At 40.1% G+C, this 19165-nt stretch overlaps 1 protein-coding gene across 4 annotated transcripts in view; it reads left to right on the forward strand.

Moving 5' to 3' along the window:
* Positions 1–19165, forward strand: part of LOC136877303 (esterase B1) — a 100680-nt gene that overhangs the window by 39159 nt on the left and 42356 nt on the right. For all 4 annotated transcript variants that reach the window (XM_068228499.1, XM_068228498.1, XM_068228500.1 and 1 more), the window contains 2 exons: positions 6293–6430; positions 15193–15352. In XM_068228499.1, the coding sequence (XP_068084600.1) occupies positions 6293–6430; positions 15193–15352 (298 nt within the window). The remainder of the gene's footprint in view (positions 1–6292; positions 6431–15192; positions 15353–19165) is intronic.

Raw genomic sequence — 19165 nt, forward strand, 5'->3', positions numbered from 1 at the left:
GATCTATGGCCAATAAATAAAAATTCAATTGAATTCAATGACAAAGCCAAGACAGGATTGAAAGAAGAGGATTAAAGGGCCTGACCCTACATAAGACTTACGGTGCAAAAAGAAAGGATTGCATGTAACTTAATGTGAATTTATTTGCAAGGTGCAGAGATAGTACTTACGCCTCATAGCTCAGTGATTCTGGATTATATTCCCCGCTTGTTCGAGGATTTTTATCCTTGTCTGACAATTGGAATGGAATTCACTCAGGCTCTTGAGATCAAATAAGGAACATTCTGAGATATAACTGGCAGTGAGCCAAGTGAAGGGAGCCAAGTAATACTGGTGAGGAATCATCATACTGACCACATGGCACCGTTGTCTCCAGGAAGCAATTAGTTTGCCAGACCCAAGGCCTTTAAAGGCTGTTTAGTTTAATCCTCAATAATTTTGATTTTTTGCTGCCATTTAGACATATGATTTAGCATGCTGCTTTATTATTAGTAATCATCATCATCATCTTTACCCTCCAGGTTCGGTTTTTCCCTCGGACTTAGCGAGGGATCCCACCTCTACCGCCTCAAGGGCAGTGTCCTGGAGCTTCAGACTCTTGGTCGGGGATACAACTGGGGAGTATGACCAGTACCTCGCCCAGGCGGCCTCACCTGCTATACTGAACAGGGGCCTTGTGGAGGGATGGGAAGATTGGAAGGGATAGGAAAGGAAGAGGGAAGGAAGCGGCCGTGGCCTTAAGTTAGGTACCATCCCGGCATTCGCCTGGAGGAGAAGTGGGAAACCACGGAAAACCACTTCCAGGATGGCTGAGGTGGGAATCGAACCCACCTCTACTCAGTTGACCTCCCGAGGCTGAGTGGACCCCGTTCCAGCCCTCGTACCACTTTTCAAATTTCGTGGCAGAGCCGGGAATCGAACCCGGGCCTCCGGGGGTGGCAGCTAATCACGCTAACCACTACACCACAGAGGCGGCTTATTATTAGTAATACAAAAAAAAAGAACAACAAAACAAGAAAAGAAGGAAAGAAAGAAAGAATTAATGTAGATCTCAATATTTTCAAACCATCAGTAAATGTGAATGTATTGTTGAGCCTGAAGTAAGTTTGAACATTAGCAGTACAGAGAAACTGTTGAAAAAGTTGCAAGAACTGCTCAGCCAAAATGAGATATGCTACGTATATTAGCAAAAAAAGCAAAGCAAAGTCACCTCCGTACAGGCCATGAAGGCCCTTGGAGGAGTGGAAGGTAAAGGCTTCCACCATTGTTAACCTCGGCACGTGATGGGGTAGAGTGGTTAGCTTTACGCCCGGCCGCCTTTGCCCCCAGGAATTAACCTGGTACTCATTTTTGATGTAGGATGAGTGAACCTCAGGGCCATATGCACCTCCGGAAGTGGAAATCTCGTTTCTTAAAATTGACAACTTCTTGGCGGGGATTCGAACCCATGTCTTTCCGGGCGAACCGAGCACACCTTTACCGCCTCGGCCAGGCAGCCCCTATGTATGTTATCACATGAACAAATAACAATGTGAAAAGCTTCCAGTTGGTCAAATTTAACAAATAGTTAAGATGTAAGAGCTACAGGTATTTTATAGATATCGGGTGGTTCACCAACCCCTTATTTTTTGGAGATAGGCAACCCAAATAACGCGTGTAACCTAAAGATCCTTATGTATATTTTTTTTTTTATGAACACGAAATAACTTGAAATTTATCCTTATGGTCAATAAGGCTCTCGCCTACCTGTGTGTCATCACTGTAAATTGATCCATAGACGCAGCAAAGGAGAAACTATTATACTATGCACAATACCGCGCCAAATACTAAGGGACATTCTGCAAACATGTGATTTATTGCTCCTTGAAATAACACGGGTAGCCGTAATACGATCGAATTAATACTTTATGCCACGTGCCCTGTAATGTAAGGAAGTTAAATGAACATCGTAAACCTTCATTGAAAACTTTGACACGTTATGTTAACATTCGACGTGGAACGGCCGTATTTTAAGTTCCACACCTTTAGCAAGCACCATGTACGTTGTCTACGTGGCTGAATCGGTTAAAGTCTGGAGAACGAGGTGTGTGAGAATCGGCAGCGAAGTAGTTAGAATCCAGCGTAAGACAGATATTTTGAACGATAGTGGTGCTCCATTTTAGCGCGGATACAATCATAACTAGGGCCCGGATTTTTAGGTTTTAAACTATTTTATTCCTTGCTAGTTAACTGCAGTATTTTAACTTACTTATCCATTTCATTACCAATGGAGTAAATTACTCGAATCTTATAAAACCTAAAAATAACTAAATAAGACATTAAAACCTAAAAAAAAACTAAATGGGCTATTCAAGACAGTATTACGTTATTTTGAAATAGAAGTACCAAATATTAATGAAATTGAATGATTTTTTTTTAAATAAACATTATTCAAGACTTTTTGAAATGACTTCATGGTTTGGAACTGGAAGTGGTTTGTAAGTATAACTAGTGCGAGCGAAACGTGATACGGTACTATTCCACTAGGGTACAGCACAAATCAAGAGACAACCCCCTGACCTGTATCTATCAGGTACAAGCCCGCCTAACTTGCCAGCTTCAGTGCATCTCTCATTGTGTACGGACGACTACCGCCAGCTACGGCGCTGTTCACTGTTTAGCTCTATACACATTATTATGCGACAGACTAAAATTAATTTTCCCTATAAATGAATTTATTATTGAAGGCAGTTTAAGAAGCTTACGCATCTCAGAAGTAGCGGTGCCTAAAGGCAAGTCTTCTCGAAGTTGGTTGATTCGCCAGTGGATTGGTAACGATCCGGACTTTACTACAGATGACAAAATATAATTTTGCCAAGTCTGCCAAAAGCAGGTAAGGAATTATTTAGCATACCTCCAATAAAAAAATCCCCATTACTATAATGAAAAGTAAGTTGTTTTTTTTTTTTTTTTTTTTTGCTATTTGTTTTACGTCGCACCGACACAGATATGTCTTACTGCGACGATGGGATAGGAAAGGCCTAGGAACTGGAAGGAAGCGGCCGTGGCCTTAATTAAGGTACAGCCCCGGCATTTGCCTGGTGTGAAAATGGAAAACCATCTTCAGGGCTGCCGACAGTGGGGTTCGAACCCACTATCCCCCGATTACTGGATACTGGTCGCACTTAAGTGTCTGCAGCTATCGAGCTCGGTAATATCCGTTTATGTGAAGCGCTGGTTTCGGCAAAAGTGCCGTGGAATACGCTCACCATAGCTTGCACCGTCCGAGATGCTCTTCGCATTCTTTGGCCAAGAGAAAAACAGGATGGCAAGTTTTTACTTCTTTTGAGTGATAGTGCGGCACATATGATCAAAGCTGGTGAAGTATTGAAGAGTTTCTGCCCTAACATGCTGCGTGTAACTTGCATAGGCCATGGCTTACACAGATTGGCTGAAGAGGTTAGAAATAATTGTCCATGAGTAAACAGTATTGTTTATTCTGTGAGAAAGGTGTTTCTTAAAGCTCCTAGCTGCATTCTCACATTCAAGGAAATGTTGCCTCAAACTCCTCTTCCTCCCAAACCCATAATCTCTCGGGAGACAGGGCTCAATGCAGCCCTATACTATGCCAATCACTTTGAAGACATTAAAAATGTTATAAATTCTTTTGATGTCGATGATGCACTCTGCATAGTGTAGGCTAAAACAGCTCTCACGAACAAGAACGCTGTTTAACTTGCCTTCATTAGGGCACACTTTGCTGATCTTCTTGCAGCTATTGAGCGTGTTGAGTCGGCATCGTTGCCATTAAAAGATTCAATAGAAGTTGTGGACTCCATTTCGAAGAAGGAAATACCAGGACCAGTGGGTGAAGCCTATTCACTCAAGCTCACCAAAATTCTACAGCGGAACCCTCGATTTTCAGCAGTGAACAGTGTGTCTGCAATACTTCAGGGAGAAGAAATTGCTGGCGAGGTACCATGGGGACCGAGAGCTATTGCTTCAATGAAGCTTGCTCCAAGGACTTCTTGTTGTGTGGAGCGTACATTTTCCTGCTATATGAATATTTTGAGAGATAACAGAAAAAGTTTTACTCTGAAAAATCTGGAAATGTATTTAGTTGTACAATGTAACAGCAAGTGAAAACTGTGTTCTGTGCTTCTGAAAATGTTTCTTGATGCATTGGAAGTGACAAAAATTTAACCTACATTGAACCATTCATTGTATTTGCGCATAAATATTTTATGTTATTTTTAATTTCAGTTGGTATGATGTGTTTGAAATGCTTTCATTAAGCCATTCTGTCCCATATTTTGAAATGAGTGGTATAGTTTTGTACTAGAGAGGCGTGAAGGTTACAATAAAGTACAAAAAAATTGAATGAATAGTATAACTTCAGTAATAATGGAAATGATCATTAAAAACTATTTCAGGAAGATAAAAACCTAAAAAAAACTATTTTGAGCTATTAAAAAAACTAAAACGTGGTTTTTAAGAACCTAAAAAACCGGGCCCTAATCATAACCAATAAGTTATGTTTTTGCTATTGGTTTTTGCTATTTGCTTTACGTCGCACCGACACGCGACACAGATGGGTCTTATGGCGACGATTGGATAGGAAAGGCCTAGGAATGGAAAGGAAGCGACCGTGGCCTTAATTAAGGGTCAGCCCCAGCATTTGCTTGGTGTGAAAATGGGAAACCACGGAAAACCATCTTCAGGGCTGCCAACAGTGGGGTTCGAACCCACTATATCCCGGATGCAAGCTCACAGCTGCGCGACCCTAACCGCACGGTCAACTCGCCCGGTACTATTGGTTTTAAGGAGTGTGCTCTGAATTGGCGTCTTTCCCCTAAGGAGGGATGGAGAGGGATTGGGAAGGACATCAGTCCTGGTCTTTTATTAAGGTACCGTCCCGGCATTCACCTGGCGTTGAAAATGGGAAACCGAGGAAAGCCATTTTCAGGACGGCCAGCATGGGATTCGATTCCACAACCTACCGAATCCAACGCATGCAAATAATAATCCACACCTACCAGGTTACATCACAGCACTTACTAATTTCCTCACGATGTATTCCTATGAAGAGCACGTTGAATTGTTGCTAATTTATGGAGAAAGTACGGTCAAGTCCGCCTCTGTGGTGTAGTAGTTAGTGTGATTAGCTGCCACCCACGGAGGCCCGAGTTCGATTCCCGGCTCTGCCACGAAATTTGAAAAGTGGTACGAGGGCTGGAACGGGGTCCACTCAGCCTCGGGAGGTCAAATGAGTAAAGGTGGGTTCGATTCCCACCTCAGCCATCCTGGAAGTGGTTTTCCGTGGTTTCTCACTTTTCCTCCAGGCAAATGCCAGGATGGTATCTAACTTCAGGCCACGGCCGCTTCCTTCCCTCTTCCTTGCCTGTCCCTTCCAATCTTCCCATCCCACCACAAGGCCCCTGTTCAGCTTAGCAGGTGAGGCCACCTGGGCGAGGTACTGGTCATTCTCCCCAGTTGTATCCCCCGACCCAAAGTCTCAAGATCCAGGACACTGCCCTTGAGGCGGTAGAGTTGGGATCCCTCACTGAGTGGATGGATTGCATCGGGGAGGTCATGCATAACTGCTACACTTGAATATGCCTTGAATTGAGCCAAATGGAGACAGATGTGCCAGCTAACAGACCCTGTCATAGTGCGGAAATAATTATGAAGCAGAAGAATGAGGTGGGATGTAGGTTTTTGGAATACACACTGTACCTATTACATGTTTTCTTGCCATGAGTGCCTAATTAAGTACCGCACAATAGAAAATTATTTATTTTATGTTTATTGCACATCATTATTCTTCACAATTTTATAATGTCTTTAAATCTCCTTATTGTTCACCTCGCAAAGTTGAAGATACAGCATTCCTATTTCTTTTTAAGCACTGTGAAGCTTATTTGAAATCAGTCCTGCAGTACCTGAATAATCCTGACTAATGGACAATGTAATGCACAAAATGCAAGAAATTGCCTTTTTATGAATTGAAAGCTTCCATTGCAGATGTAATTTGTTCTTCATTTATTATAAGTTACCTACAGAACAGTTAAGCAGCATTTCTACAGATGAAGAGTACATATATAATATTGAGAATTGCTCTGCATAATAACAATGTCTAGCATAGTTACTGCTACAGTAGTTATATAATTACTAGTGATTTTTTAAAATGATGGCTTTAAATATCTTCAGCTTAAAACTGTACTACAAAATACACAGCTCTGAAGAAAATGACAATCATCCTCTGATTTTAATTTACAATGCAATTCACAGTAGTACCTGTTACTATCTGCAGGATCCCCAACCACCTGAACCCTGGACAGGGGTACGTGATGCTATTAAGGAAGGAGCTATATGCCCCCAGTATGCCTGGTTGATGAAACGATTTCGAGGATGTGAAGATTGTCTCTTTCTCAATGTGTTCACTTCTGAGGTAAAATATATTCATATTTACTTAAGTGGATAGGGTTAGAAATTATACATTTACTTTCATCTTCTAGAACAACAGATCTGTGCTTGAAAATGCAAATTGTACATTTTTCATATGTTAATTTTAATACAGAATGTTTCAATGATAATGTGAAACTGATCAAAATTTTGAGCACATCTGGTTAACGTTGAAATGTTGTTGTTTGAGTCATCAGTCCATAGACTGGTTTGATGCAGCCCTCCATGCCACCCTATCCTGTGCTAACCTTTTCATTTCTATGTAACTATTGCATCCTACATCTGCTCTAATCTGCTTGTCATTTTCATACCTTGGTCTACCCCTACCGTTCTTACCACCTACACTTCCTTCAAAAACCAACTGAACAAGGTTGTCTTAAGATGTGTCCTATCATTCTATCTCTTCTTCTCGTCAAATTTAGCTAAATCGATCTCCTCTCGCCAATTCGATTCAGTATCTCTTCATTTGTGATTCGATCTATCCATCTCATCTTCAGCATTCTTCTGTAACACCACATTTCAAAAGCTTCTATTCTCTTTCTTTCTGAGCTAGTTATCGTCCATGTTTCACTTCCATACAATGCCACACTCCACACGAAAGTCTTCAAAACATCTTTCTAATTCCTATATCAATGTTTGAAGTGAGCAAATTTCTTTTCTTAAGAAAGCTCTTCCTTGCTTGTGGTAATCTGCATTTCATGTCCTCCTTACTTCTGCCATCGTTAGTTATTTTACTACCCAAGTAAAAATATTCATCTACTTCGTTTAAAACTTCATTTCCTAATTTAATATTCCTAATTGAAATGAAAATGAAAAATGAAATCCTACAACCAGTTTTCCAGTCATTGACCGGGTCAGGGATGTAATGAATGAAGCAGATATAGGCTGTTATTACAATGGGGTCGCCACTCCCAAGATGATTTATTAATGAGTGATAAATGCTATGAAATGATGGTGGAGAGTGTTGCTGGAATGAATGATGACAGGGAAAACCGGAGTACCCGGAGAAAAACCTGTCCCGCCTCCGCTTTGTCCAGCACAAATCTCACATGGAGTGACCGGGATTTGAACCTCGGTATCCAGCGGTGAGAGGCCGACGCGCTGCCGTCTGAGCCACGGAGGCTCTTCCTAATTGAAATATTGAAATTTATTCAGTATTGAACAACTGAATGGCTGGGCTGCTTAAAATAATATTGTAAGTCACTTTTCAGTAAGCTAGAAATAAATTGATTTTATATTTTCATTGTTGTATATTAAGAGCCTCCATGGCTCAGGCGGCAGCATGCCTGCCTGTCAGCACTGGGTTCCATGGTTGAAATCCCGGTCACTCCATGTGAGATGTGTGCTGGACAAAGCAGAGGCGAGACAGGTTTTTCTCCGGGTTCTCTGGTTTTCCCTGTCATATTTCATTCCAGCAACACTCTCCAATATCATTGCATTTCATCTTTCATTCATTAATCATTGCCCCAGAGGAGTGCGACAGGCTTCGGCAGCTGGCACAATTCCTATCCTCACCGCTAGATGGGGCTTCATTCAATTCATTCCTGACCTGGTCAAGTGACTGGAAACAGGCGGTGGATTTTCATTTTAATTGTTGTATATTACTGAATAAGAAAATAACATAATTACACAATCTTCAAAGTATATATTTGTTAAAAGATAGTAGGACATGAAGCAAGGCATGTAATATGATATTTTTTCAGAAAAAACTCCATTTGTCAAAAAGTGATTTGCAACATTACTCTAGGCAGTCATTCAATTAATTATTATTGCTTTCTTGAATATGATTAAAATTCCTAAATGCTATACAAAAACTGAGATGACATATTTACAAATGAATAATTAAACTAAATAAGATCAGCTTCAATAGAAGGTGGTAAAAACATGGATTTCATTAGGCTATATTTTCTATTTCTTTCTGGATGTAAAATTGTCTCATTTAACTCTTAGCACAGGTCAGAGCTCCTTTGCTGAATGGTCGGCGTACTGGCCATCGGTTCAGAAGGTCTCTGGTTCAATTCCTGGCTGAGCTAAGGATTTTAACTATGGAAGGTTAATTCCTCTGTTATGCTTGTCTTAATACACTTCTCTTCATATAGACATAACATACTGTATTACCAACCAGCACAGAAACACACAATAATGAATACATCCCTCACATAAGGTTGGCATCAGGAAGGGTATCTGGCTGTAAAACTGGGCCAAATCTACATCAAGAGCCAACTCCAATAAATTGAGAAAAAGCCAGGAAGAAGAACTGTAGTCCCTGAAAGCAGCTGAGGTGAGGGTGATGTTGAGCAATGATATTCAGAGCATAATTATAGTCTCTGGATGATGAAGGGTGTTCCTTATAGCGTCAGTCATGTTGCAATTGCACTTCATTGCTCATTGAGGAAAGCAGTGGAAAACTTTCTTTCTCTCCTAGTCTTACCACATTACGCAGAGTTGGGGAAGTCATTGAATTACAATGATTACTTTTTTTAGTCATTTTCACTCATAAACCTTACTTTCACAAAATTTACTTTTTAGTCATAATTTACTTCTTGAAATAAAATTGTAATCATTATATTTTAATAATTATTGTTACATTAAAATAATTGGTATATGTTCCATCAAGAGCTTAGCAACTTTGGAACCCCAGCACTCGCAAGGCATTGCACCAGGGGAGTAATTCCGGGATACGTCACGCACTCGTTCATTTACTGGCAGTTTGTTATAGTTAGTTGTTGAGATTCAGATAATCGTGTACTATGAGGTCGAGATGATGCTAGTGGTAATTATTGTTTAAAAAGGAAGTACAACTGGGCAACCATTCTCTACTAACACTAATCTGAAGGAAAATGGAGGAGGTCCATTACTTCGAGAAGTGAAGGTATTGGCAAAAGAAAGGGAAGGGCCACGAAGGCAGTGAAAAGAAAAGACTCTCTCATGCCTCAAAAACCTAATATTGCCTGGGTCAGGAAAAAATGATAGTTGACCGACGACATCGACAGAAGTAAATGGAAGCAATGCCAGACTCACCTTGCGGAACCATGGTTGCCAACCCACGCTCACAAGTTGAGAGTCCTTGGTCTCCCTTTTAGTCGACACTAATGACAGACAGGGGATACTGTTGATGTTATTCTCCGCCGCCACTGACAGGGGTTACGTGATGTGGATGTTGATTGCCATACAGAACCTGAAATATTTGTCCCGAATGAGTAGATTTATAATACCAATATAAATGGTCCATTATTGGACATTATACATTTTCCAGCTAACTCATTCCTGGTTGCCAGCATTTCAACCCATTGTGCTAAGTTGGGCTCATCAGTTGGTAAATAGCACACCCACCAAGACGCATGGCTAGTGCGTACTGTGGAGGCCACTGCATGGGCTACTGGCAACCACCGGTAGTGCCAACGCACTATGAGAGACTTTGTCTCATTACCAAAGATTGATGCCTGCCTGGCCATCAGATGATATAGATCTTGATTCCTAGCTATTGCTATAATTTTGTTAATTCAATACAATACCATAATTTTATATTTCAATTCTTCTATAATGACTGCTTATCCAATTTTAGGTGTACAGATTTATAATTTTAGTAACTTATAAGGTAACTTTAAATCAGGTGCCTGATTTAATTTTGAGGAGATACAATGGTTGATGATGCCTCCAAAGAGAGGCGAAACATGTCCCATGTCATCTAATATAATAAGGATAAAATCCTAAAATTTCTTATGATTATATGTATGGAATAGGTGGCTGAACAATATTTAATTATTTTAGCAAGTATAATAACTTTCAATATGGATCTACAGTGACATTAATCACTTGCAAATAAGTGGTATGTTCTGATCTGTCACTGAGAGATGGCGTGGAATGAAATTAGTAGGCGAATAAGTGTGAGTGGTGTCTTTAAAAGTAGGAAAGATAGCAATATGAAGATAAAGTTGGAATTCATTTGTAGGAAGAGAAGTTACGGATTGGAATAACTTACCAAGGGAGATATTCAACAAATTTCCAATTCTTTGCAATCATTTAAGAAAAGGCTAGGAAAATAATAGATAGAGAATCTGCTACCTGGGCGACTGCCCTAAATGCAGATCAGTAGCGATTGATTGATTGACGGTATGGACACATGAAGAGAATGACAGAGGAAAAGATACCCAGGAGGATGCATGAGGAGATAATAGGAAAACGATCAAGGGGAAGACCAAGAGACAGGTGGATAAAAGGAGTGGAAGAGGGTGTATAGAGAGGAGAAGAGGACTGGGAAGACAAGAGGTTATAGAGAGGTTTATGTTCCAAGCACACACGGCCAACAGCTGGAAACTGTACATGGTGAAGAAGAAGAAGAAGAATTTGACTTTTGACGGTTCAAGTGTGAAGTGTAGCTGCTATCTTTTCTTTTTTAAACTAATTCATTAATTCCTAATACAAAATAATATTTCAACAATGATTTTTTAAACTTCGCTCCAGCTCGAAAGTCTAAGATGTAAGATAAAAGACTTCATCCAGTGGAGCGTTATCAGAAAACGTGCCCATAATGCTGGCAGCATTTCCTCGCTGGATAGCAATTCCTATCCGCTGCCTCAGGAATTCTGTTGAAGAGGAGTCTCCAGTGATTGCTGTTAGTTGTTTGCCGATATCTGAAATCAGACTTTTAGCCTCTTGACACCACGTCCCCATCGTATCAACTGCGAATACCACGAAGATGTAGTTGTCCATTACTGCTCTGCAATTCGCCCTTTTATTGTGCATGGCCAATTCCGCAGCAGAACCAGCAGCCTTGCCAGTGTGAAGCAATTGCGATGGTGCTAATGTATCCACACACGTGGCATCCCACAGGAGATATCTGCCTTTGTTGCATGGGACTAAAGTCAGACCATTGATAGATGTAAAAGCTCTTTTGATAATGTCATTAATTGAACAGTGTCTTGAAAATCGACCAGCACTCTTAGGGCGACTTAAAGCATGGCGGCCATAAACGTTGACTTCTGCTCCACATATGCACTTATGTGATTGGCATATTTTGCAACCAAGACGTAAGCCAATTGCAATTTTGAACGACATGTTATCCATAAGTGTGCTCACATTGGGTGACAGAAAAGCCTTACGCCATGAGCCTGCTTCCTTTTCCTGGATAGCAAGATGTCGTGCTCGAACAATTTCTGTTCGACATGACAAAATCAAAGAATTGAAAATTCGACGGGTGTTTACCATATCCCAACTTCTTTTTGAATCCAGGGATCGTGGAGGTCTCAAGTTATTGGTCATGGTATTCCAGTGATATCTTGCGTCAACCAGATGGCATTTCTCGACATTATCACCGTAGTCAGAGAACAGAGACTTGATAAAGTCAGATACTCCCTGAATGGTAGCAAGAAAAGCGGGAATGGAAATATCATTTAATCTGCGAATTCCGAGGCCTCCAAATCTTATTAGTAAACACGCTAGGGTCCAGTTATTTTCCTCAAACAGTATATTTAGTAGAGACTCGAGACAACTTCTTGTCAAATCATCAGCCTAAGCAAGGAACGAAGAAAATAACCATAGAGGTGTGGTCTGCAGGAAGTAATTAAATTTTGGAATAAAAATACAGTTCTTCAATAAGAAGTATGCCATGTGACAATTGATCGCTCGGAGACCATCATACAGCCTCATTAATTCTGTTAGCTTTTGCTTCGCAATTTCCTCCACAGCCTCAACTGTAAGCGGTGATCCAAGCAAGGATAGACTGGAATTTGTTGTAACGTGAATACCGGGAACAATGCCTTGAAATGCAGAAACTGTTGTCTCATCTCTCGCGGAACAGAAGTAGATTTCACATTTATGCAGATTAACTTCCAAACCGATGTTTTTACACCCAGTGATAATTTTCTTTAGATCCATAAGAACCATATCAGGATCACCACCGATGGTTCCATCATCCAAATAAAATAAGTTCAGAGGATTGTTCAAGTCTGCGATGACAGACTGGAGTGCAAGACTAAAAAGTAAAGGTCCTGTTGGATCACCTTGCTGTACAACAGACTGTGATGAAATAATATGAGGCCCAAAATACAAGTTAGAAGGGTGTCTATACACTTGCCACAGGAAAGCATAAAGTTCAGGAATTCTATCTTGTACTGCATGTAACATTAATGGTGTTAAATGCATTTCTGAAGTCAATTTTTACTAGGATTTTATTCGATGTAGCATTTAAATGTAGGAAAGTTCATGCAGAATGGATAATGGTTTCACATCCCTTTGGAATACCAAAGCCAAGTTGGTGAGGATAGAGATACTGGCTAATGGTCCCTTTTACTGCCATGCAAGATAATTTAGCAACCAGCCTTCGAAAGGTGTTCCCAATAGCAATAGGTCGAACGCCTCCATCAGGTTTCTGAAGAGCAATTAATACAGCCCCATAAAAGTTTGGGCACAATTCAGAACTGAGTTTCCCTCTTAAAATGAAATTGCATAATTTTGTGATGGATTGGAGAAGTCTTCTTCCGGCATCTCCAGCTGATTTAGAGGTAAGATCTTTGAAATGTTGAGGACAGATACTGTCAATTCCCGAAGCAGAACCATTAGGGAACGACTTTATTCCTTCAAGCACCAATTCCGGTGTCACGCTGAGATAATTGTCACTAAGATCAGGGGGATCAGGAGATGATTTTTTTTTTTTTTTTTTTTTTTTTTTTTGCTATTTGCTTTACGTCGCACTGACACAGATAGGTCTTATGGCGACGATGGGATAGGAAAGGCCTCTAGGAGTTGGAAGGAAGCAGCCGTGGCCTTAATTATGGTACAGCCCCGGCATTTGCCTGGTGTGAAAATGGGAAACCACGGAAAACCATCTTCAAGGCTGCCAACAGTGGGACTCGAACCCACTATCTCCCGATTACTGGATACTGGCCGCACTTAAGCGACTGCAGCTATCGAGCTCGGTATCAGGAGATGACAACAGGCGTGACGGCGGAGGGTGTTTATCTACCAAGGATTCGAAGGTGGTACTGGGTGTTCTGCTACCCCACTGTCTGATGAAAGAATCCTAACCGCTCCTTGAATATCCCCATCTGCTATTTTGTTTTCTATACAACGAACTTTAGAAGGCGAAGTGTTCTTTATAGCCACAGGTTGTGTAAGTTGGAATTCTCGTATATTCCTAATATGATATGAGAGTTCTGTCTATATCTAAGGATACTGGTAAGATATGAATATCTAGTAGTGTGCAGTACAAGTGATGTAGTGGTGGTAGTGGTAATAACTTTTGTATTAAGAGGAAGTGCAACTGATCAAACATCCTCTATTAACACTAATGAGAAGAAAAACAGAAGAACTCCAACACTTTGAAGAATGAAGGTATCAGCAAAAGAATGGGTAGGGCCACAAAGCGCAAAAAATAAAAGACTTCCTGGGCCTTGCAAATCTAATACTATCAGAATTGAAAAAGAGCAGTAAAACTGAAAAGCCTTCGTGGTTCAGGCGGCAGCGTGTCAGCCTCTCACCGCTGGTTTCCATGGTTCAAATTGCGGTCACTCTATGTGAGATTTGTGCTGGACAAAGTGGAGGCGGGGCAGGTTTTTCTCCGGGTACTCCGGATTTCCCTGTCATCTTTCATTCCAGCAACACTCTCCAATATTATTTCATTCCATCTATCAGTCATTCATCATTGCACCAGAGGAGTGCGACAAGCCTCGGTAGCCGGCACAATTCCTATCCTCGCCGCAAGATGGGGGCTTCATTAATTCTATTCCTGACCCAGTCACTGACTGGCAAACAGGTTGTAGGTTTTCATTTCAGTAAAACAGAATGGTGTTGAAAGAAGAAGAAAAGAGGTGAGTTAATTATCAGGCTTGGTTTTCATGTAAAGCAGAAGATTGAGAACAAACATATCAAATAATCACTGAAAAGAAGTTTACAGTGCGAGTTTGGAAGAACATTAACAATTATGAGAATAGAGCCTTCTTTGGAACTTTTTAGAATAAATATATGTATACTGTTGCCGAAAGGAAACTTAGACATAATCTTAAGATGCTTTGAAAATAGGAAAAACATTAATAAAAACCTAAGATGTTGTAACTATATATTTTATGAGATGGAACAAATATGGTACAGTACAGTACAGTACTTGACACATTCTAGACCACAGTGTGCATAAACCCACATCAAACATTAGTCCATATTTACACCCAGAAACTTGACTGATTTTTAAAACTCATTATTCACCTTTTAAGGCTAGATGTTAATGTTAAGTTCTAGCTTTTGTACCTTGTAAAAAAAATCAATGAAGGTTTGTGGCTTCATTTGTTAGGGAAATGATCTCAGATAAATGTAAATTTCATCCAGAATGGAAGTTATTTAAAGAAATAGAGCTATACTTTCTCAGTTTTTATTTGTTGGATACTACATAAAGCCTCAAAATTACATTTCAGCAGTATTAAGATACTTTCCATAGCAATATAAATTTACTAAGGATGAGCTGTGTGTTTAATAGAAAAAATTGTTACGTAAATTGTATAATATTGTATTATAGGAAAATTTTCTTCTCTTGTTAATTTAATATTTAGTGCTTGACAATAATGTATTTTAGTGTACCATTTGCCACCTCATTTGCAAATAAAGAGATTTTGATTTTGATTTGAAATGACCATTTTAATAACTTTACCTCATAGAATGCTGCAGCAGGTGATGAAAATATTTTCACAAAATCCTTAACATTGTGATTATTTTTTTTCTCCTCTTGTATTCTTGTAAAGAGTGACTGAAAATTTTCAGCTACCTGATGGCAATACTAACCCATGTAAAGCAGTGATGGTATGGATCCATGGAGGAGGGTTTGCAACTGGCTCAGGAAACTCAGACCTATATGGGCCGGACCATCTTGTAGATGCAGGAGTAGTTCTCGTTACCATGAATTATCGTTTAGGACCATTAGGTAAGATGCAACAAGTTATGCTTTAAATGTTGTCCTATATCAAAATTTAACCCAGTTATTCTGAATAATGTAATTCTGCTTCACAGTTACTTAGTATTAAGATCTATAGAACCTAACAATTGCTTTTATTTACTGTCTTGCTATGTAGAACAGTCACATATACAGAGGAAATATCAGACTCTTCAATTACATTTAGTTTTAAAGGATCAGGAATTATGTACATCTAGATATGTACTGTTCCTGTAACAAATTATTAAATATAAATACTGTATGTGTTTCCTAATACAGGTGATCCGCACTATCAAGGAAATAATACTTATCACTATGAAGAGAGAGACATTTCTATTGTCAAGTTGTTTGTCAAATTGTAAAAGCTGTGAAAGGCTGTGTTATAGTTTTGAGGAAACAGTACTTGATATTTACCTAATAAAAGTGACTAGCTTCCTCAAAGTGTGATCCGTTATAAATAGATAGCGATTGTCAGTAGTTTTCACCGGTTCATTTGGCCCATATTACACAGTTTTATGTTACCCATCATTATGATTTAACCGTCCGACTCGTTGGCTGAGTGGTCAGCGTACTGGCCTTCGGTTCAGAGGGTCCTGGGTTCGATTCCCGGCCGGGTCGGGGATTTTAACCTTCATTGGTTAATTCCAATGGCTCGGGGGCTGGGTGTTTGTGCTGTCTCCAACATCCCTGCAACTCACACACCACACTTAGCACTATCCTCCACCACAATAACACGCAGTTACCTACACATGGCAGATGCCGCCCACCCTCATCAGAGGGTCTGCCTTACAAGGGCTGCACTCGGCTAGAAATGCCACACGAAATTATTATTATTATGATTTAACCTACTTTTATGCTTTTAGTGTAAGATTAAAATATTATTACATTTGCTATAAATTGCAAACATTGAATGTCACTTTCCCAACATAATTGAAGTATATAAATTTATTAGCAAATTGTATACTCGACATAAAAAGTCTTAAAGGTATTGAAAAGGTAAATTATAGCACAGGAAAACATCAAAATCACCTCCTTGCAGTTACCCACTTATGTCAGACCTGCCTTCCAGCATTGTTTTCCCCACTTCAGACGATCCATAGCATCCAGAGGGTTGAATTTCGCCAGACATCTCTCGCCCTGTCCAGTCAATGTGCTTGTAGTCATCCACAAGATGTATTTGTCTTATAGTAAATAAAACGGCCATGTATAAAAGCTTTCCTCTGGGTAATTGGACCTTGTGACATGAGGATATCAAGAAGTCCCGGTAATGTATACTTATGCTAGTTTTTTCTCTTTCCTTTACATATCACTTTGCATTTCTCATTATGTCAAAGGAAGATTTTTCCTTAGTGAAAGTTAATTTTAATACATATCTGCTGTACCCCAGAAGTAAACTAGCCTACACTATGTTAGTTTTTTTTGACATTGGATTATTGCACTATGTTGTAGATTTGTGTGAGCTCTCTACTTCAATATATCATAACTATACCTGGTAGAACTTTAGTGACTGATAAAATTCACTATGTCCCAAACTCTTCAGAGGTAAATTGAATTACATACAGGGTATCTCATATAAACCCAGACTGAACGCACGGTGTTTGTACTCTGGACTACGGCAGCTACAGTATGGAAGTCACGTACCTTGCAAGTAGCCTGCACGTGTTCGACCTGGCAAGCATGAGTCATCAGCCTGAATCTCAGCTGTTAACATGGTGAGACAGTTATCACTGCAACACAGTATTTTCATATGTAAAAGTTCTTGCTATTGGTGTGCAGAAAGTCCTGATGATGTTTATGAAGTGCCTCATTATGATGGAGAGATTGGTGTTTGGTGTGCTGTTGATGCAAGACGAATAATTGGGCCTATTTTTTTTTCAAGACTCGGTAAATGCAGAGAGGTACCAAGATGACATTCTGATGCTGTTCTTCCATCAGTAGGTTGCTTCAACAAGATTCAGCCCCTGCTCATACAGCAAAAGATTCCCTTCTTACAATCTCAGAAGTGTATGCAGACAGAGTGATCAGTGCTGGTCTGTTTCCCCCTCGTTCTCCAGATCAAATAGTGTGTGATTTATACTTGTGGGATAAACTGAAAGAAAAAATGTATCAAACAAATCCTCACACACTGGAGGAACTGAAAGAAAACATTACGAATGAAATCAGAAACATTACAATGGCAGAACTCACTCGCGTCAGCCAGAATGTGATTACCAGATGCAGTGCCTCTATAACCCAGGAAAGATGACACTTCCAGCATTGTTTACAAGGTAAGATTTCATATAAGATTGAATACACATTTAAAGCAAAGTGGCCGCACGTGACATAAGTTCATCTGAGGCAGCTGCCGTAGTGCAGAGTACAAACACTGTACGTTTGGTCATGGTTTATAAGCGAGACCCTGTAGATATAGCGCTGAATAATTAGCAGATTTTTTAACATTTCAAGAGTTTATATTTATGGATCCATTCCCATTTACTCTGTTGGAGGATGGCTGTGGATAATGGTCACTTTCTCGTTTCAAGGTGCATGCATTTGCAAATTTGCAGGGAGGAGGTAAGAGGTTTTTTTTTGCTAGGGGCTTTACGTCGCACCGACATAGATAGGTCTTATGGCGACGATGGGATAGGAAAGGCCTAGGAGTTGGAGGGAAGCGGCCGTGGCCTTAATTAAGGTACAGCCCCAGCATTTGCCTGGTGTGAAAATGGGAAACCACGGAAAACCATCTTCAGGGCTGCCGATAGTGGGATTCGAACCTACTATCTCCCGGATGCAAGCTCACAGCCGCGCGCCTCTACGCACACGGCCAACTCGCCGGTAGGAGGAGGTAAGAGGGCTCATCTTCAAAATATAATTTGATGTTCCTGATTTCAAGCATGTGAACTTAAACAGGACAAATGGCTCACTTTCAGCATAAATTTCACTTATCCATGATTCCTGCAAACCAATTTTGATGCAGAAATACAGTGATTTGATAAAAATTCTATCATACAACCTTACTGAGTGTAACAACAACATAAACAACAATAAACAATAAAAACCACCTCAACCTCCACATTTTCCTGACAAGGATAGTGAATAACAAGGAATTCTCAAATGATTGGTTTTGGTGTTGATCTTTTTTCCAATTTGCTCTATGTTGCACCAACCTAGAGGCAGGCCAAGGATAAGACGGATATCCCAAATAAAAGATGATCAAGGAATGGTGTAAAGTTGAAGGAACATACCTATGCAGACAGAAATGGCGAGTGATCTTACACCACACCTGGGAAACTAGTGATGGTTAAATGTTGGTGATGATGATGATGATGATGATGCACTGATACAGATAGGTCTTATGGTGATGATAGGATAGTAAAGGGCTAGAACTGGGAAGGAAGCGAGTGCGGCCTTATTCACGGTACAGCTCCAAAATGTACCTGGTGTGAAAATGGTAAACCATGGAAAACCATCTTCAGCACTGCTGACAATGGGGTTTGAAACCACTATTTCCCGAATGCAAGCTAACAGCTATATGACACAAACTACGAAGCCACTTGCTCAGATTTTGGTGTTGAGGTTTTCGGTTTGGACTTGAAAAGATTTCCTCTTATGTGACAGAGAGTAGTAGAGTAGTAGTGTAGAGTAGTAAATAAGTAAGAGGATTGTGAGCAACTGCAAAAAGAGACCTTGACACTGTTGTGAGGATGGACAGCAAACAATGGTATGATGGTAAACGGGAGGAAAAGTCCCCTCAGTTTTAATTACTGTGTTGATGGGATGAATGCAACACTTGGTAATCACTGTAAGTACTGAGGAGTTAATATC

Source organism: Anabrus simplex, chromosome 7 (genome assembly GCF_040414725.1).
Source record: "Anabrus simplex isolate iqAnaSimp1 chromosome 7, ASM4041472v1, whole genome shotgun sequence".
NCBI classification, from domain to species: Eukaryota; Metazoa; Arthropoda; class Insecta; order Orthoptera; family Tettigoniidae; genus Anabrus; species Anabrus simplex.